This window comes from Cupressus sempervirens, chromosome 1, assembly GCF_028749045.1.
Source record: "Cupressus sempervirens isolate cs-2001-9-10 chromosome 1, ASM2874904v1, whole genome shotgun sequence".
In the NCBI taxonomy this organism is placed as follows: Eukaryota; Viridiplantae; Streptophyta; class Pinopsida; order Cupressales; family Cupressaceae; genus Cupressus; species Cupressus sempervirens.
This window is the reverse complement of record NC_143118.1, coordinates 131,506,671-131,528,821: the sequence shown is the minus strand read 5'-3', so window position 1 is coordinate 131,528,821 and position 22,151 is coordinate 131,506,671. Positions and strand designations below refer to the sequence as shown.

At 35.5% G+C, this 22,151-nt stretch overlaps 1 protein-coding gene across 1 annotated transcript in view; it reads right to left on the bottom strand.

Annotated features, from left to right (window-relative positions):
* Positions 1-21,038, bottom strand: part of LOC149576516 (peptidyl-prolyl cis-trans isomerase FKBP16-4, chloroplastic-like) — a 105,772-nt gene extending 84,734 nt beyond the window's left edge. Inside the window, exon 1 of the mRNA XM_089817593.1 lies at positions 20,656-21,038. Coding sequence (XP_089673719.1) covers positions 20,656-20,902 — 247 coding nt within the window. The 5' untranslated portion in view covers positions 20,903-21,038. The remainder of the gene's footprint in view (positions 1-20,655) is intronic.
* Between the last annotated feature and the right edge of the window lie 1,113 nt (positions 21,039-22,151).

Here is a 22,151-nt window from a genome sequence, read left to right as displayed (position 1 = left end):
TGATACCGTATTTTTTGGAAAGCTTTAGAGTATTGGCTCTGATACCATATTAAGAAGTAATTGGAAAATATTTGTTTGATATTAAAAGTGATCAAGAGATCAATTCATACAAGAGACTAAATGATGTTTCCTTAAAAAGCAATCGTAAAGAATAGAAACATTCTACTCTAGAAACAGAAAACTAAATATTAGAAGCATCCTAATATTTAAAGGAGATTACAATAGATAACCATTAGATACTAAACAGAGATAATAGAAACTATATATTATTATAATAACGCCTTCAATGACATTCACCTTTAGGCTTCAACAACATTCACCAAAAGTGTCGGTAGTTTATTCCTAAGTTTTTAAATTTATTTTTTAAACTTTTCTTTTTTGGTCCATCACAATAAGCAATTGTATAATGGATTATGCCATTATGGTAGAAAAAAATGATTGGTACCATTATAATTAGGAGATATTTTTCCACACCAAGTCAAATTGTGATGTTGATATCAAGATTTAATTGTGTAGTTTCTTGAGTCAAACACATTGGCTCATGTTTCATGAGTAGTGATTCACACAGATCCATCTCTCGTGACAATAAATGGAACACTTAACACTCATTGGATCTAGGTGATGCTCACACATGTGAGGCATCGAGATTTCCCAGGAGGTCACTATAATGAGTGTTCCATTTATTGTCATGAGAGATGGATTTGTGTGAATCACTACTAATGAAACATGAGTCAATGAGTTTGACCCAAAAAATTACACTGTTAAATCCGGATAGCAATATCACAACCATTATGGTGTATATATATATAATTTGATTGAAATTTGTATGTTCAATCCCCATACAACATGCCTAGTTCTTTAAAAAATGTCTCCAAAATTGTGAACACACTGAAAATCTGAAAAGTTAAAACAACTTATTCACTACTTGACTGTTACGCCCCTCTTGCATATTGAAAACTAGTAATAATAGAAACCCTTGAACACATAAATATCCTAATTCTAGGCCCTGGCAAACTAAAATTAAAAACTTCCTTTCAAAATCAATCTTTCATAATGACTGTGAGAGCATAAGAAGCAATAGAATAACATCAGAAGCATGGACAAAATTTAACTTTTGGTGTATATGTTCTACAAATTGGTGGACATGTGTGTTTTAAGATTATCCAAGAAATCATATATTTAAAAATGTTCGATAAAAGAGTCTATTTTTTGCCAAGTTTTTGGCAATTCCAAATTATTTTTATTTTTTTGGGTTGGTCGAGATATTCCCAAGACCAAGTTTTTCAACTATGGGAGAAACAACGCTAACAAAATGTTAAAGCATTATAAAGAAAATGATTGTAACTCACAATATACCATGATTTTGAACCTTGTGAAAGCCTTGACCAGCAAGAAAACATTTGCTGTATTAACTAAATTATTTACAACACAATATGACCCAGCTTGTACTAAACACTAAATAGGCATATCAATATAGGAAATCACATGCACTATTACAAATTACAATACAAAGGGTATAAAACTGTTACAAATTACAATACAAAGGGTATAAAACTATGTATGTAATGTCCCCAAATTATGGTGCTTATTCAGCTCAATGTCCTATTTATTTGTGGTGCGGATTTTGGAGATCATTCAAGACACTTTGATTCACACTTACAATTTAGTAAGTCACTTAGAAGGTTTGCTCCTACTTACTAATTATAGTAGGTCAACGGGTGATCACTTGGTATCATATCTATACTTAGAAAGTGGATGGATTATTCCTGTGAGTTGATATTAGAAATTATCAGGGGTCTAATGATTTAAGTTGAATTATTAAATTAATTGTTTTAAATGACTATGATAATGATGACAGATAGAGGGTTAAAGTGCAATTAAGTCATTTTCATTAAATCACTACACAAAACGACAATATAAAGTCACTTTAATTAATAAAGGTCTTCAACTTGTCCAAGAAGTTGCTTATTTAGGAGGAAATTAAAAAGTAAGGATGATTTATCCCACATTGCTTAATGGATGTGCATCCTCTGCCTCAAGAGGTTATAAAAGTTGCTCTCTCATTTGAGGCTATGTTATGAGATTATGTTATTGAGATAATTTCTCCATGGTTGGTGTTGTTTAGTGATTGTATTGTTCTGGGGATGGAAATTCTTGGAACCAAGAAAGTTTGGACAAAAACTCAGTTCTTTCAGATTTGGTGGATTCATATGGAGTTCACATATGGAACTAATGGCAGAATTTAGAGTCACTATTGGTGTTTGAAGCATTAAATTTCTAGAGATTTTCCCTACATACCATTGAATTGTTTATCAGGTATTTATTGGATCGATTGCCTTTTGTTTGTGGGAGTTTGTGAAGGCTGCCATATTAAAAATCAGATAATTAACTGCAGTGACAAGGTAATAATAGCTTGTATGGAACCCCTGGATATGCGATATACATGATCTAAACCACTCTTGCAATCAAAGAATATGATTATTGAGAGATATGAATGTCCGAATCATTTATCAGACTTGTCCATGCATGAATTTTGACTGATTTTCAGTGTTACACCAGTACAGGGGTACTTCAGGACGCCCAAGCGAGTTTTTGGGATGTGGGGAAGATGGGTCTCATTTTCAGGACGGCAAAGGGATGGCAAGGGGATGGTGGCAAGGGGAGGATGGGCCAGAGAGGGGTGTTGTATAGTATACATATAGAACTTGAAATGTTAGTTATGAAATGATGTTTCAGTAGTTCACTAGAACATACCAAATTAAAATACTTGAACATAGCAAAATTGCAACATGAATTAGAACCATTGACATTCAACATGGTAACGTATTACATACCCAATAGTAACATTCAAAAATCAAAACTCAAATAGAAATCCAAGTACTCATCCTAGCAGCGGCATGGTTGCAGAATGGTGGAGGTGGGAGTGCTTGGGTACTCAAGTACCCGATGCGGGGACGTCTCGAGGACAAGTACTTCAAGGTTTGGGAGGGGGGTGCAAGTCTCCGGGTTACACTACTGAATTTAAGCAATACGAATGGTCTTTTTAACTACTATAATTGTTCATATACTTTGCTTCAAATTCTATATAATATATATGTTATTTGGCATTAAAACTCAATTCCAAATAGACAAAAGAACTTAGATAAACTCTGAACCACTCTTGCATACAAATTGTTTGATGAAATGCATATAACCCAAGACAAAAAAATTAAGGTTGGAATTAGGCAGTGGATCTTACAATGTTACATGAGAGCACCAAGGATGTTTCAATGAAAGAGGGGATAGATAGAAAACATCGTTGGGCATCCCCCACAAAAACAAAAGGAGGAAAATGTTTCTAGTATGCTTAGAAATCACAAGAAACAGAAAGAAATGGTTGTAGAAAGCTAACCATTCCAAAGATAGCTACGGGAAATTTGGATATCCCTTGACCATCATGGGGACATGACGACATCATGGCCTAGCCTACAAAAGTTTCAATTTACTAAAAAAGGCCTAGAGAGAGGTGGGGCTAGTGGGGGAGATGGACCAAAAGGATCTCCAAATCCCTTTAAAAGATTCCTAAACATGAAACAAAGACACTAACACCTAAAGTAAAATAACTCCCTAATTTTGCATTGTTAGTAGAAAAAGGCAGCGCTTCCGATGCAGGGGCACCTATGCACATCATGTGGAAGATAGTAGGCTCATGGTATGTCACGAGTAAACATGAATGTAATAAGGTCCTTAGGACCAATTAGGAGCATTTTGTTATGTTTTGGACCCTTTTGTAAGGTCATTGGCCCTCATAGAGATGACCAGTAAACAACCATGCATCCCTGGTTTAGGTCCGACTATAAAAGTGTTTGCAGAGGACTTGAGGAGTAGATTAGACACAAAGTAAGGTTTAATTTGGTGGTTTAACACAAGCACAAGATGTTCCAATAATTGGTTTGGAGGGATCAATCCAAAATAGAAGGATTGCTTTGTAAAAGTGACCTAATTGCCCAATTAGGCCTATGAGATCAATCAATACTTTGGACCCTATATTGAGAGATCAAGAACCCATTACGACTTATGTTGTGTAATGTCCAAAACCCTCCAAAACCAAATGTGCATACTGTAATTTGGTTGGTGGGTTGTTTGGAAGTTTTGTGAGTTGTGAATCAAAAACCTTTGTAGCAGGGCTAGTAGTAAACTAGGCCTCCACTAGGCATTTTGTCCTTGGAACTTTGATGAGATCTAATTGATGGGGTTTTGAAATAACCCTGACAGGTTATTGCTTTCTCCAGCACCAAAAAAAAAAAAAAAAAAACCTCTTTATACTTCAGCTCTGATACCACTGAAATGACCCTAGCTATAAAGGTCACTAAATCCCAATATTGTACTGTGGCAATTCGTCAAATAATTTGCAAACATGCTCTGATACCACTGAAATATCCCCGGCAAGTTATTACTTCTTCCAACACCGGAAATTCTGACCCTTACTATGATTTCCACTAAAACAATACTAAACTTCGGAAAGTTATCAAATGTTTGCAAACACAAAAATGATGATACCAAAACTCACCCGTTGGACTAATGGAACTAATTCAATAGGAAGAAGAATTTTTATTCAGAATAGACCTGAATAACCAACTCTCCTTGTTTCAATAACAATCCATCTTGGAATGAATACTACAAATTAGTTTGGAAGATGCATTTCCTATTTTTTCTAAAATAATTAGAGGAAGCATCAAAAGAACCTGAAACTCGAGCTATATCTGGAGCGTTGTCAGCAACCTTTCTCCCTTAAATCGGATTCAGATTATATAGTGACTAACTCAGAATGGGGAAGTCAATGCTTCCGCTTATTAGTATCGGTTGATAGATGGAAGAACTGGTCTGCAGATTTCACAGTTTGCCCTTGACTAGCTCCTTCATTCCTTCACACTGCGATCTCCTGCAAATTCACACCTTCTCCTGACGTGGCAGAGCATAGATTGGATCGGCAATGATCTGATAATCGTCTTTTCCTTTAATTCGTGATATATGTTTGAAACTGCCGCTGATTGGCCTGAATTTGGAAGTTGTTCTGAATCGCTTTCTGCCTAGTCTGAAGAGATTACCTCGAGACGTTATACTACTCCGTGCGACTGTGTAATCTGATTACTGTGCTTGATTGTTTAAATAATCACGACTCGCGGAAGGATGCCCGGATTGCTGGTCTTTAAATCCACGAATTGTCAGGAGGAAGCCGATATGAAATGATATACCTTCGCCTTCTGTAATACTGATTTCGCCGGTTTTTTCAGTCTGACTCCAGAGATGAGGCGCCTTCACTTTCAAATGCAAATTGATGATTAAAACTGCCGTTTGAATTGAAGGCTATTCGACCTAAGTCCAGGTTAAGATAGTAGCATATTGCGGGGGTTCTTGAGTGGTGATCCGACCTTAGGCCCGTATCTATGTGCCGATGTGATGACTGGAGTTTGTCTTCAATACAAATGCCCACAAACTCTCCTATCCTGCGATGCCCTGCTGCTCTTCAAAAGATAACGGAATTATTATGGAAAACAAGTTCTTACCTGCTTGGTAGAGTAGATTGCTGTTTATAATTTCCTTAAACCCTCAGACTGATCAATGAGTTACAAGTCTTCAATTCTGCAATGCTTGTGTAGGCGGCAATTAATTCCGCACTCGCTGATCCTTCCACAACTAGTGATGCAAAAACCACAAAAATTGGTCTTAGACCCAAATTAATGCCCTGATGAAATGACTGAATGTCACCTCCAATTTGCAATAATTCAGATGATATTTCACACCCTCAAAATTGCGTACCAATTGAGAGTTATCGTTCTCAATGGCCAGTTGTGACAATTGCAGAAACCCTAGGTTCCACAATGCACCTGTGATTGAATCACAATCTGATAACAAGAGAGAAATAAACAACTGCTTGATTCGAATGGAGCCCCGGGGTGCCTATTTATTCTTTTCCCTCCATCCTCTCCAGAGACTTCTAGAACATTTTTGATCTTATCCCTCAAGTGACTTTATTAAATATTTTTATAATCCAAGTCACTTTATTAAATATAAAGTTATCTTTTAATTTTTATTTATATAATTAAAATAATTAATTAGTCGTCCTTGGACAACCAGATTAATTAAATTAATTAAATCGAACTGTCACCAAAAATTGGGGACATGACAGGTTTGGTGTCAGGTCAATACCCTAATGTCAAAAAAGGATGTTTGGTGGTGTCTAATCCATTTCCTTAAGGTTGGATGAGGATATCCTATGCACCCAGGGTTTAACCTATTAGACATAGCAGTTTCCATAAAGGCACTTGATGTGATAGATGAAAGATGGGGTTAAATGTCTCAAAGTGATCCTAAGGAGTGATTTGAAGTGGTGAACGAATATTAGATATGAGAAGTTGCACAAAAAGGACATAAGACATTTGTTGCTTTGAGGAGTAGTTATTTGGTGAACCATTTGAGTGGGTTGTGGGTAGACAACCATTGTTTCCTGAGGATCTTCATAATGGTGGTATCAGAGCAAGTCTCTAGATCATTTGGGATAGGTGGACTTGGTGTTATGTTAGTAGCAGGAGGTCATGGAGAGGCTAACACAATGCCTCCTAAAAGTATGTCTCAAGAGGCAGTGAGGAAGTTGTTTGAGGACAAGTTTAAAGCCAAGGTTGGGGATATGAAGAAGGCTAAAGGCAAGGAGCGCAATGTAAATCTGATTGAAATTAAAATAGTATTAGATGAAATCAATTTAACAATGATTCAAAGATATTATATGTGTGTGTGTGTAGTTACAAAATCAATTGTCATTATATTAATCACATAATATGAAGGGATCCTTGCCTTATCCTCAATATAAATGCAAGAGAGATCATTGCATTTGGAAAAAACAAAAAAACACAAGGAGTGCTATTACATTTGCAGCAATCCTAAACTTTAACATGGTATCAGAGTTAGGTTGCAAATGTAAGAAAAACATAGACAAGGATAATGTGGAATGCACAGACTTGCTTGTGGAGGAATCAATTGTTACATCCCAATTTTTGGCTCAATTTTGAAAGTGTTCATATAGCCATTGAGGTTTCATGTAAAGTCAGTTGATAGGTAAAATTAGTTACGATACATGTGAAGATGACATATTAGTTAATCGTTATGATGATCTTATATTGTTATCATTAAAAAATGGAAAGTTGGTTATTCATTACAAATTCATGGGAAGTGAAATGGTGGTTAACCATTATGAAGTTTTATGAATTATAACTTGTTATAGTAATTGTGATCATATTGAGGAATATGATATTACCGTGGAGAATTTCTTCCCTTGTAGGAGCACAAGGAAGGGCAGAAGCATTGCCAAAAAAGAATTGGGCATGGGGGCACCACCTAGCACTGGGCAACTAGGTACGAGTCCTGAACCACTATGGCTATGGATAAATAGCGGTAAGCAAGAGTGTAAGTTTGACAACCATAAGCTAACCAGTTATCATAATCATTAAATAATAAAGGAAACCACTAAGCATTAACAAATTTGTTACCTTTATAATTGAGAACCTTTTGTCATGTGAAGCAGCTTTAATATAATGACACCATGATACCTATAGGCTATATATATATATACACTCATACATGAACATGCATATATATGTGTATGTGCATAAGTCAACTAAGATGTATACGCCTATTTTAAACGTATACATAAAATATTTATGTTTAGGATTTATGCATGTATGCACGTATGTGTATATACACCTATGAGTATAGGTAAGTCCAACAATGTCTTTATATTAAAACATTAAGTGGGTGAAGCTATTATTATTTTCCCACCTTGGCTATGGTCTTAATATTATTTTCTCTTTGAGCAACCACCTTGCTAATTGTCTCATCGGGCCTTATGTGACCGTGGTGACCAAATTAAATATTATGTGTTTGCCACTTAAGTCGATGGCTCTTGGTTTCCTTTGTAACTCTCACTGTTACCTTTTCTTGTTCTTGCCCGTAACTGAGCATGTGGCCACAAGAGGCAGGTTCTTTATTCGATGGTTCTTAATGTTTTGATCGACACTTGCTTAAAGATATTCCAATCGCTTACCGCTCTATTTTTGCAAACCAAATCTCAGTCCCATATTGTTCTCACCACTACATAGTGTATCTCAATCGTACCTTGTATTCACATTGCATATTATATGCACAACTATGTTCTAGTAATTCCTAGTTGCATATTGAATGCCCAGATGTGCTTGTTCTGAAGATTACTATCACAGTCCCATTTGCCTGCAACTCATCATTCATTGCCATAACTTGCTTCATACAGCAGCATACATCCTTGTGGCAAGAGCTTGGTATTACAATGACCTCTACCCCCAAGAGGTGGAAGCACTTTATAGGTCATGCAATTTTTTCTTTTCTAAGATTTTATTTTGTGAAATTTGTTATAAGAGGATCTGAATTATTTATTTAGAAAGTGAAAGGAAGTAATGATAATAGAGGCTAGTTCCAAATGGAGTGACTTTTATTCACTCATGTCTGATTGAGTATATAACCAAAAGAGAGTTGGAAAGACTCGTCTTGATCAGATTTTCTTATCAGAATCCTATTTTAAATTGAAAGAGATCAAATCAATGCAAGGCTTATATAGAGGCAGCTCCTATATGTCTTTGAGATAAAAAAATAGCACTCTCAAGTAGAGCCAATAAATATTTTATAAGCTTCATAAATCTTTTGTTAGCCAAGTCGAGCAAAATGCTTTGGTCGTGTATCTATATGTTCCAGCACTCTCATGAAAGTCAAGTATTAAGAATCTTTTGTGAAGCCATAATCCCCAGTCTAGAAAAAATGCATTGGCTGTGATTATATAATGTTTGGACATTCACCCAAGAAAATCATCAAGGAAGACCGGCATGGTCAAGATGAAGGGTGTGTAATGATATTCATTAAACCATGGGTACATCCCTACATGATAAGAGAAAGAACAATCAGTAACAAACAAGCAAGTAATATAAAGAGTTCAAATTGAGTCAGCTCTTGGTAGTCGAATGTTTAGATCTTGTTGTCTAGTCGAGCAGTGGGTTGATACTCTTCTACCAAGATGCTCAGTCGTTGGACATGGTATCCCATGTCTATTCTCGAGTAGGGAGGGCCTTTCTTAGATGAGAATGTGTGGGAATATTTAAGGGTCCGCAGTTGGGAGGTTAAGCCCCTGACAACACTTCTCTCCACCAAATGCCAAGACTTGCACAAGACAAAGATACGATCTACATTCAATATCTTCTGGCAACAGGTATTTTACTTTAATGATATTTGGAATCTCAAGTTGAAGAAATGTTAGATGGTTAATCAGTTATTCCTTTCAATGCTTAGAAATCATTTTCCATTTAAATGTATTAGGAAATCAATGAAATTAGTTGATTTTGAAATTGATAATGAAATGTAACTGCCTATAGGAGATAGGCTTACTTGATGGTTGTTATAATTGTCCTTCATTCATGTGAATATGAATATAAATGTATCTTTTATTTATTTTTAATTGTCATAATAAACAATGGAAAACAAGTATGTTACAATAATTTTGTTGCCTTAAATGGTATTGGTTATTACAATACAGTGGTATAACTTTTGTGCCCTAAGTAGTATAAGTAGACTAACCCATGGTTTTGCAAATGTTGCCCTTGGCAGATTCCAGTTTTGTCATTTAGGGCATTCCAAACTTAAAATCCTCAATTTAGTTTAATTGGAATATGCCCTTCAATTGTTAGTTATGATATTTCAGTTAAATTGATTGTAACTATTAATCTCTTTCACATGAATATATAAAATAACTGTTATAACTGCCTTTTTATGAATGTGAAGTAGTAATTGTATTTCGATGATATGCTAGTTATTAGCTAAGGCCCGAGAAAAAGGGATGTTACATCAATAAGGCACATCATGATTTGTGACGGAACAACATTGGGATGGATAAGAACAGAATGCTAGAGCAATATCTTTACTAGTGTGAACCGATAACATTTCCACTAGCAATTATAGATAATTTAAGAAGGGAGTCATATTACTCAGTCTCTTATATATATATATATATATGACTCCCTTCTTAAGAAGGGAGTCATATTTCTATAGATAATAAATATGTAAAAACTTTAACACATACCAAGTTGTTGAAGTTGATGAAAGATCAACCCTACAGCTCTCAAGAATCACTTGCATGCAAACACCTCTCACAAAAGAGAGAAGCAAAAGCTATGGAGGCTGGAATTGTCAGATCCATAGATGAGACATTCTTGATGAGCAAAAGGAGATTGCTATTATCAATAACAAATTGGTTAATAATTACAAAGAGAGATCGTCCTTATAAAGGAGATCGAAACCCTAAAAAGGTCTAACCTAAGTTGCATAATAATAATTAATAAAAGAATTAATTATTATATGCCTAAAGTTTAGCTTGAGTGAAATAGGAAATATCTAATTACTCTAACTTGATGTTCGATTGAAAAATTTGTAGACCAATGCATATACGAAGCAAATGTATTATAAATATTATTGCACCTATACATATATGAGCTAGATGTATTATAAATATCATTTCAGATTTAAAAATGATTGGAGACTGAAAGTAATACAGAGGTTAAATAAATAAAATTGGTGCAGTTTGGAAGAGCATATATACTATTACAATTTATCAAGAAAGCACAGAATCTATATAAATGGCAATTTAATAAGCAGCGATATATCTAAGGGAAACTATATACGCCGTTGGGAGTTGTTCTCTTGAAAATCAGTCATCTTAAGAAGGGAGTCATATATATAAGAAATTGCAACATTTATAGAAGACAGAACGAAGATGGTGCCTAGGAACAACAAGCAAACCATGAAGACTATGAAGGAGATCAAGATACCAATTGGCAATCAGAGGTCTACGGAGGTCAAAGGGATCCTAAATTGTGCAAATCATATCAATTATGATGTATTGGCTCCTATAATGGTTTAATACTATGAAATGGCATTTGAATGAAATAATATTCTTGAATGAATGTATCTAGGACCATTAGTGTCCCAATGTGTATAGGAGGTGCTAGGAGGCTAGTAGGGTTTTAAAAAAGTCTTCTAAGTGTTGGAAACACTTTAATGAGTTTTAATTCATTTTCATAGTTACTGAATTCAAATATTCACTTGGTAACAGCTAGCAGCCATTTAGGAGGGAAATGGAATTTTGATTGTTAAAACACTTATAACTAATCCCTCAAACTAAGACTGATTCCTATTTGTAGTTGGGACTCCATTGTACGGGCAAGGAAGCCTGGAGTGTATGGACAGCACTGAGATTCAATGAAATACATGTTTTGATTAACAAATAAATTGTTTTTGGCATTAACAATTCCTGTTTTGATTGAGAACTAACTTAGAATAGGTTTGGAAGGTTTCAATAGGATATTGGAAGGAATTGTTAAATGTTTGAGAGGATTTGAAAGTCTTTTTACATCTGTACCTTCCCTTCCAGCGAGATAGACTAATTTCCTGAGTTTTCTTTCCTTGCTTTGAAGTTTATTTGGTAACTAATAACCATCCCATGGATTCAAAGGCATAGAATCCATGGAATGATGATTACTAACCTTGTACCATATGAATCTAACTTGGTACACTGAAAACTGATTATAAAGCGTGATCACAGGCTGGGACTAGGAATGTTCCTTTGAAATTGATGGCACAAATGTAGCAGCAGGAGTTTGGGCTGAATAGCATAGCTATTTTATGATTGGAATAGTCTTATATGGTGGAGTGAATGGTGAATCAATCACCAATTGATCTTGGAAAGGCTTGGAAGGGTGAGATTGGAGAAACCCTCAAATCAAGGGTTTGAAGCAACCAAATTGGGACTTTTGGGGTTCCATATGTTTTCAGTCTAATTCCTCTTAGGATTAGAGGTTTTGGGACATTTTATGAGACTGTCCAAGAGTTGAGACCTTGGAGATGCTCCTAAGTGGTAGTTGCTTTGTTAAATCACCAAATTTGTAGTGTATTTGCAGGGGTACAGGCTGAGTACTATTATTTGGTCCAAAAGACCAATACCTGAATTTGAGATATGTTATAGAATGGCCAAAAGGGTGTCTGAATGTGGTTTTAGTTCTCCTTGTATTTTGGGAAAGTCAAGTGTTTGAAGACCAAAAAGGTTGCATCAAGGCTAATGGCTGATTTCTACGCCTCTAGGCCAGTTTGGAGACTTTTTGCAATTGTGAGTAGGAGATAGGTCTAGTGTAATGTCCCACATTTCCTAGGTAATCTTTAGAACTTCTTAGCTGATGAACTTGCAAGAGTGTCAGTATACCAATAGATAATATATATTTAAATCTACAACTACAACAAGACAAATGTAAAATAGGGAACATAAGAACTCCTAATTCCCATCTAATTTCTTCTTGAGGAGAAAGTCAATGGTCAGGCCCTTAGTTGAACTTCCTTGGGCTCTAATCAAATAGAACAGTTCTTTACTAAAGACCATCTTCCCACTACGTTTTTCTCTTTAAGTCCTTATGGATAGTCGGTTTCAAATCTACCCATCCTTCCTAGAAGAGGTCTTCCTCATTCTAGGCCTCCCGGATAATCACCCTAGATATATCCAGTCCTCCATATGCATATGTATTAGTCTACAGTATACAAACCTTCAAAGATGGATGACCTCTGCCTTATTTCTTGTTCCTTTCGAATTCAAGATTGTTTTGATCTTCCTATGTTTTGTTAATATGGTTCTTAGTTCAATATATTTTAGGCCAACTTATTAGCTAGTAATGTAATCTAACTCTAGGGGTAAATCCCTAATTCTTTGATGATATAGCAATATATTGATTACTGCACCCTGTTCCTTGCTGTTGTGCGAGAGTTGTAGTGGCAGAGTAGAAGTTCACTAATTACAGCGAAAATTCCAATAGTAAATCTTTCCTCCAAATGAATGGCTTGGTATATACTCTATGCTGGCAAATGATGTGATGACGATTAGAATAGGAGGAGATAATTCTTTATATTGCTCCCAATCAGTTTGTTCTTATCGCATATCCTTTTGTGATTGTTCAGAGGTGTGACGTCTTCCTTGTATGTCTTGGTCGAGTTCGGTGTGTATTCCCTTCCTTTGTCGAATGAGATGTAACGTCTTCCTAGTTTGTCTTGTTGATGTTCAAGCGTAATCCCTTCCATTGTCAAATGGTCCTTTTTATATCCGTCGAGAATGGAGGAGAGCTGAGTTTTGATTATCGCTCCGGAATATATGTTGACGTGTCTTCCTTGTTTTGTCTGCCTTCTTTTCAATGTTTTCTGTTTTCTTTAGTTCCCCTTCGATGGTCATTTTGTATGTGACACAAGGGTCCTTCCTGGAAGGTTGCAACAGTTGACCTCCGTCCGTTTGTCTTAGTTTATATTTAAACAATACATTTAGCCTTGAACTATAGTGATTGTATTATTATTTTAAATACCCTACGTTAGCCTTGGAAAACTATTAACCAGTAGCCATGTTTGCCATTTTTGCTTTAAAAGTATTAATTAATAATAATCAACAAAGATATATAATAATTTATAAGAAATATTAATTAAATCTAATCATGATTGCCTTATTATTTTTAATGTTAAAACAAAGGAAACAATTAATTAATTATCTTGAAAATTAATGACAAGGGGATTAAAGATCTTAATGATAAAATATAGTGTCTAATTGCACAAAAATCTTTTTATTATCATTCTTGACTTGTTTGTTGAGGGGTCATGACATCTAGAAACCTTGAAACCACTTTAATCTATCCTTATATACCCCAGATACACCAAATCTATCATGGGTTTGCATTTAGAGTAACCTTGGTTGAGTTAAGCCTTTTAAAGCCATTTGAGCACTTTGGGAAGTAGTTGGTTTGTAAGCCAAATTTGAATAACTTGTCTTGTGTAAGAGGTCCATCACCCTTTCCTCTGCATCAAAAGACATAACAACTAATCCATCCTCTATATGCATTGAAGACTTCAACAAACAAATGTATGGGATCAAATTCAATTGAAATGGTGTGATATAGAAGGACATTGATTATGTCATAAACACAAGTGAACAACAATTATGTCATAAACGTAGGTGAACAACAATTTTTTATATATATATATAAAGTGTTCACATGACTTCTTCAGCGGTAATGTGTTTGTATTCACTGATCATATTTGAACAAGCTACAACATGTTTATATCTAATATATTTATCTACAGCAATGGAAATAGAGTTACATAGCGTCAGAAAAGAGAGACAACAATGAAGTCAATATATAGCGGTTACTAACGACAGTTTGTCAATTTGTAAAAGCCCAAAATATAATAAGTTGGCTCATCAAAGCCGTTGATGGGGTGCTTTAGAATAAAGGATGTTTAAATAAATGAATAAGCCCATACTCGAGTACAAGGAGGAGAAATAGTATTGTGATATAGGGAGGAGAAATAGATACCATATTGCTAATAATACATCTAACAATGGCATCAGTAATTTAGACAAAGTCATAAGATGAACACATCAGCGATGACAAGGACAATCAAGGATGTTGATGTACAAATAAGTATTTATCATAGTTACACTGCCCTAGGGGGCCTTAATTTGGGGACAGAAGGGGAGATGGTGGTAGGGGTCAAGGGGGGTTGTATATACTATACATATGGTACTTAAAATGCTAGTTATAAAAAGATGTATTGCAATAGAAGCTATAAATATGCAAAAGAGTAAATCCTTGAACATCACATTGAATTGGAACATTGAAAATTGAACATAAATAGTCAAATCAGGAAATAGTCAACACTAGGACATCCCCCATCCTCGGCAGAGGTGGCAGAATCTAGTGGTGTTGTCGGGGACAAGGGGACAGGGTCTTCAAGTCCTTGATGCATCCACGTGGGGCAAAGGGGGGGGGTCTCCGTGTTACTATGGTATTTATTATCCTTAAGTATCGCATTTATCTACTTATTGTAGTCTCTCTTTTATTTGTATTTCCATATGCACTAGAAGAGCTATTTGCCTTGATCTTTTCCGATAATACTATTACACAAAAATAAAGATTGATATCAAATTCAAAGGGAGTCTGACACCTTATCAAAGGTAACTTTGAACGAAGAGATGAGAAGATTGACATCAAATTTAGGAGTCTGACAATTTATCATAAGAAATCTTGGATGAAAGGATCAAGAAGTTGATATTTGTCAATCAGTTCTTCTCTGTGAGAGAAGTTCGAGGTAAAATCCCTTGATCCACCCTCTGTTGGTTATCAAAATCGTTGATTAGAAACCTACAAGCCTTGCTTGCTCAATGCTGGGTATCTAATTGATTTTGGCCAACTTGACAGGATTGATTGATGTAATTCAAATCCCCTACGCTTTAGGCTCTGCTAGACCAAGGCTTGTTCACCCAAATCTTGGATAGCAAAAACTCGGATCCAAGATGATTTACAGCGGATTATAATGCAAAAAATAAATTCCTCAAGCGGCAAGTATTCGAGGAAACCTTTTGGATAGTGACTAATGATTGTTATTCTTCAAATTTTTACTATGAATGTTGCTGAAAGGAAAAATTTTAAATGAATTATTATGACAAATAAGATCAAATTCTTAAAGGAAAGAAGTGTTGCCAGCATATGGATTGAAAATCATGAACAAATTAATGATCGATGCCGAAATTTTGGGTAATAGAGTCAAATATGTATCTCTCTTATGCAACTTTATAATGCCGATTATCTAATATTTGCAAATGATTCAGTTATTACAATGCCTCAAATTGTTTCGCCTTACCACTTATTTAAATCAGTCTATAATGTTTTAACCATTTAATGGACAAAATAGATACAAATAAAGAAAACAATAATATTTGCATTATTTATATTTATCAGATTTAAATTTGAGCAAACAATCTGACCCACTTATTGTAAAAATGAATTATAAACAAAAAAATAATAAGATGATCACAAAGGACAAATCAAATAAATTTTAACTCTAAGACAAATAAAATTCTTACTGATTTTATTGTTGGAAGGCCTGTTGGAAGGCCTGTGTTGAAGACACTTAGATTGCTGATGCTCTATTCAACACAGCTCGATCTCAGACAAATTTCAATGTTTATGCTCAACGATTTTCAATCTCCACTTGCTTTGTTCAAAACTTCAAAAATCTCCCTTTTGAAAACTTAACAAACATATGTATTTCTGAACATGACCAGCTTCTTCTTTTCTTTTTTAAAAAACAGATATATGACTCCCTTTTGAATTTCCAACAACGCCTATTTATAAACACTACAAAAGTGTTGGTTGCTTTGTGAAACATCGCAACCTTTCACAAAAGCAACTGATTCATTGCAAAATAAAACTATCGACTTATAATGATAATTGCATCCTTGTTTTATAGTTTAAAAAAAAATGAAGAAATATGACTCAACTTTATAACACCGGTTGTCAAATGACTTAGCAATCGACTCTTTTTGCAGTCCTATTTGTCTGCTCATCTTGATGGCTTCTTGATTTGTGCAGTATCTTTGCATCTCCTCACACAACACATCGACCCAGAAGAGAGCGGTGGAACGCTATACAGCATCCGCAAATGGAAAAGGTGCTGATTTCCGCAAATACGCTGTTTGTCTGCCACGCATTAATTCACATGGAAATCTCCTTTACCGTCCCCCGACGTGTAAAGTCTTCCACACCTGATAGCATACCACGACCAATAACTGAATGAAGACTCCCGCAACCCTCTCACACCCGACAGCATACCACAACCAATAACTGAATGAAGACTCCTGCAAACCCTCTCACAAACAGCTTCATCCCTACACAGAGATACAACATTTTAGTAAAATGAAATATGCCGCTTTTACATATTTGAGCCCTGGCCTTGAGCATCGACAGTTGGATTTGTGTGGATACCAACAAGCAAAAAATCCCCAAGCTCTCTAGCACGTTTTAATATCTCCACATGTCCAGCATAAAAAATCAAAAGCACCATCAATGTAAATAATGCGTGCATCTGGTCCAGGACCCTTCCCGTTGGAAAATTGAACAATACGACAAGATGTAGGGAGAAAATGGGATATTCGAGTTCCATTTGAAGAAGCGCTACTCTCAGTCTTCTGGCTGTGCACACGGCTAAACTGTCGTTGTAAAGAGGCGAGATTATGACTGTCACTGTTGGGCCTGTCTCTGACACTAAGCAGCATTCAACATCTATCCCCATAGTTTTATACAGAACATCCAATTGAAGGAAAGTTTGCATGTAAGTAAAATGGAACCCATCTTGCACCTGGTTATCGAGATTCCAAGAGAAAAATCCCAACAATATCAGTGCTCGATACACATTCTGTTTGCTTTATCTGTTTATATCGTCCAGCTTTTTTAGCAAGAGCATAAGCATTACTGCCATCTAGAAGTAAACATGGATCACCTCCATGTATGATGTAATCAATCTTATACTCATTGAACAACTTGTTCATAAACTCTTCATTGATTGCATAAGGAACATCTACAATAACCTCATCCACCCACTGGTCTTGCGCTTTTGAAGCACTTATCTATAGGTGTAAATAATATACCAACTCCATTTGCATCCTTAACAACATTTTCCAGATACCAATCACAAATAATTGTAATTACAGTACCAGTATTTTGTGCTGGTTTTTCAAAAGAATGCAATCCATGCACAGGTCCACAAAACACTTCACTTAACAAGACTTCTCGTAGACCCTGAGTCAGATCCATACTAACATGCTGTTCAACCAGATGAACAATATTCATATGTCATCATATTAATGACTTGAGAACAGAAGGTCGCTGAAGATCTCTATCAATCTTTAAGATTGTAACCAATCGTCTCCTTAAGTTACTTAAAACACAGTCTGTTAAATACTTCCTTAGAACAAAGACATGGTTCAGCACACATAGCGGTTCCATTTCATTCAAAGCTGACCAAAGACTTGTCAACCTTTGCACTGCAGCTTCTAACATTTTAATTGTATCTCTACTTGCAGGCTCACTCTCATTGCCTGGAAAAGGTAAATCCAAACTACTTTTGATTGACTTTGCTGATGGCATAGCAACTTTAGCAGCATGATTCATCCGTATCGCTGCTTGCTCTGGCAGAAGCTTGTACTCTAACGAGCCAAAACGTCCTTCAGGATCTAGAATATTGATGAGTCCTTCCAACCCACCCATAATTGATTCTATAAGCAACTCGACATATGAAACTGCATCTCTGCCTATTCTTATTACCTCTTCAGGCACACTGACAGTAGCTTTGTCTGGAAAACTACTAGCAATGCCGAGCCATGCACAGCAATGTTGTGACTGGCCCTCTGGTCCAAACATGGTGTTTCAGAAAACAACAGTAAGATGTTGGCAATAGTAGTAGAGCTGTTTAAGACAAGCGTGTTTAGAGAACTGATCTTCAATTTTATCAACACTCCTAGACCAAACATAGGCTGCATTTCCTTCAGAAACCAAACCTTCCTTTCCAGTAGATATTGTGGCTTTCTCCAAGTGTCTAATATTTATTTGTGATCTAGATGAGGTGACAACCATCAATACAGACAGCCAGCCTTTCTGGAAATCTGATTTTTATGAAAAATGAATCATGATTTCAAATTCCTCTGCACGTTTAATCATTTCCAAGCCATTTTATTAATGAGTGATCAGGTAAAGCACTGTACACAGAAATTCTTATTTGCAAAATTTCAAAGTTCCATCACCATCTAAAATTAGATATAGTGGATCCACCCTCTGCGTTGAGGCATGGTGGAAATGCATTCTTCTCTGGGAGAAGTTTTAGGTGAAAGGCCTTCGTTCCACCCTCTGCGTTAAGGCATGGTAGATGTCATGTGAGTTACTATATGACTTTGTGGTTACTATAGTAAGATGACGATCTTACAATAGTCTAACCTTCTATCATGATGGAGATCATGTAGTTGATGTCTAAGCAGATCATGATAGATCATATCTTGTAAATCAAATATCAACTAAGAGATAGATATCATCTAATAGATACCTATGTGTTGTATTGTGTGTGTGTGTGTGTGTGTATGTCATGATGGACTAACATCCTTAAACAAACCATGAATATAATGTTTCTATGGTAAGTATCATTGAGGATACGTGTGCACATACCTTATGGACATTTTGAGTATTTGGTGAATATAATGCATGATGCGACTTATTATTCTGAGGCCATTACTCCTAATATCATGAGAAGATATCTAATGGTGAATATCTTCTAATCAAGGATATTCTTAAACATGTCATTCTTGATATTACGTTGAGGTAATATCATATCCTGTGTTTGTCCTCCCTAGCTAAGAGGGGAGTCTTGATGTTTTCAGCTTCAGTCAGATAAATCCGACCAGACTAAACTGTGTGTGTATATATATACTATTAGGTGAAATTAATATAATAATGATTCAAAAATATTGTATTTATCTATCTGTATCTATATATATTTATGTATTTACTTAATCAATTGTCATATTAATCACATAAAAATGAATAGACATGATCCATGAAGGGACATGTCTCTCCTTGTCTCATCCTCAATATAAATGCAAGAGAGATCACTGCGTTTAGAAAACACATAAAAACACAAGCAATGCTATTACATTTGCAGCAATCCTAAACCTTAACAGTGTAAACTTATTTGTTGCTGTATATATGTATATATATATATATATATATAACATGTGTTTTTGTATGGGCAAACTCAGAACAAATTCAAACCCACCCAAAAAAAAATGAACAAGTTTCAAAACCGAATCTCAAACCCGATTCCAAACTGGCAACTTAGGTTCTTCTTAAGGATTTTAATGTACTTGGACTCAAAAAAATTCAAGCCTGTTTTACGCTTGGCCTGATGCTTTAGTGTGGCTTTGAAGTCTAATTCCATAACACAAATTTTTAGATAGGCTTTAAATTCTTTTTTATTTAAAATAGAATGTAAATCTTATTTAAATTGGATTATAGTATTTGAAATGCTTTAACATTTAATCAATTGCTGACAAGGATCTGATGGCCCATTTTTATCTGTGAAGTTGCCAATTAATATTCAATCTTTAACCACGTTTTACTTTAGGTGACAGAAAAAGGTGTAAAGTAAAGAATCTTCATAAATGATAACAGCTTCCGTTAAAATGTTCCATTAGTAGCCTGAGCTACTGGCCTCTTCAAGGCTGGAATTTGATTGTTCTTCCAAAAACTGAGGAGATAAATAAAAGGAAATGAAAGTAAAGGATCTTTTATAGTCTATGATATTAGTCATCTGTTCTTGGGTCAATATATCGCAACATTAATTAAAGACTGTTCATACTCGTTATGAAAGACAGTTAACTATACTAGAAACAAAATATACATACATACATATCTTACCTTATGCGAAACTTGAACTTATGACCTATATTTAAAAAGAGCCCAAATTCTCCACAACTAAAATAATGAAACCCAACAAGGGATCTGGCCCTTTCTTCCTATGTTCATCACAAATGAGAAGCGACTAAAAAGACGCAAGCTACGCACATGTTCTATGCTATTCGAAATGGCTGCGCAGAAACTGCAGCAATATAAAATTTAAGGGATTTTTCTGCTGTCAAATTTACCGACGAATGCTCGTGCAATGCCGTATACTCGATGTCGGATAAAGATTAGAGAATACCTGTTTCAGCTAACAATCCGAGTGCAGCTTCCCTTCTAGAAGGCTCGAACCCGTCGCGTGCCTCCGGCAGTTGGCAGTTCATCGAAGAGCACAAAATCCTCAATTTTCCCGACTGAAGGTTTCTAGAGCGCGATTTGTGAGGAGGAGATGTGTTTGGCTTGGGTGGACTGAAATTAATGGCGACGCGTGTCCGACTGTTCGTATGCAGAAACGAAGCGGACAATGCTTGAGAAGCCATAGCTTGCATTTGCTGCTTTCCAATTCAATTCACTTCTGCTATTGTAAACTCCCTTCTTGATATTGCTGACATGGCGGCTTGTGGTTGGCTTGGTTTAAACGCACCATACATTTGCCTGTGTAGGATCATCCTACGTGGAAACTTCTGTTCTTATTGTTGATTATTCTCCACCCCATATAGGCTTTCTGCCGATGAAAAGCGAGATTTGATAGAATGCTCATCTCTTCTCTCGGTTAAATGTGGTTTGTTGGTTTACTATTTTTGTGTGTATTTACGGGCATTTTCAACTTTTTAAATGTTTCGGCCTGCTTTATTTCCCTCACGTTTTGTTTGGAGTTACATGTCGGTGTTGGGAGTATTAAAATAAGTCTGCTTCACTTTGAATTATATGTTTTATGGAGTTTTATAACAATCTATTGAGTTGTTGGTATATATATTTTTATAGTTTTGTGTAAGATGTTTTAACTAGCGTAGAGTTCAAGTTTTTTAACAAAAATATATTTAGAAAATTAGTTTTCTATAATTTTATTGATTAATATTTTTTAGCGATATGGACACTTTTTCCAGAAGTAGATATAGTGTTGGAATGAAATATGTTTAAGTTCAAATTAATGATTAAAACAAAAATGTTTAAGAAATAATATTTGAGTATATTTTTAAAAAGTTATGTAAGCAAATTATAGAAGAAAGTAGGGTGAAATACACATATCAGTATAACAACAAAAATCTTAGAAGATATTATCCACATCATATCTCAACAGCACATGGCAGGACTCCCTAGAAACTGCAAGCTCCAAAGCAAATTTGAGCAAAGGAGATTCTATGGAGGAAAGTAGACATCAAATCGGTTTCAATTCCTAAACCAAAATTTCATGGCATAGATCCTTATCCTTGCCACTTATTTATGACAAACCAAACAAAAGTCAAATTATACAAGAAGGTAGAGTCTGATCCAGTAGCTTGCAAAAACAGTTTTGTTGTTCTTGCAAAACAACATGAAGAAAGAGGGAAAGTTTTTTTCTTAGGCTTGGGTAAGACAAGTTAATAATAACAAAATTGTGCAATCTTCAGACAGCGACAATGGATTTAAGAAGGGAGGCGTCATTAGAGAACCTCCTGAAATCCTTTAGCATTTACAAACTCTGAGCATCCACCAGCCACAAGGGCGAATTTGGCCCTGGTAACTAATCCAAAAACCAAAAGTGATTATCGATTGTACAGCAATAAGAATCCAAATGAAAGAAGAAGCCTGCCAAAT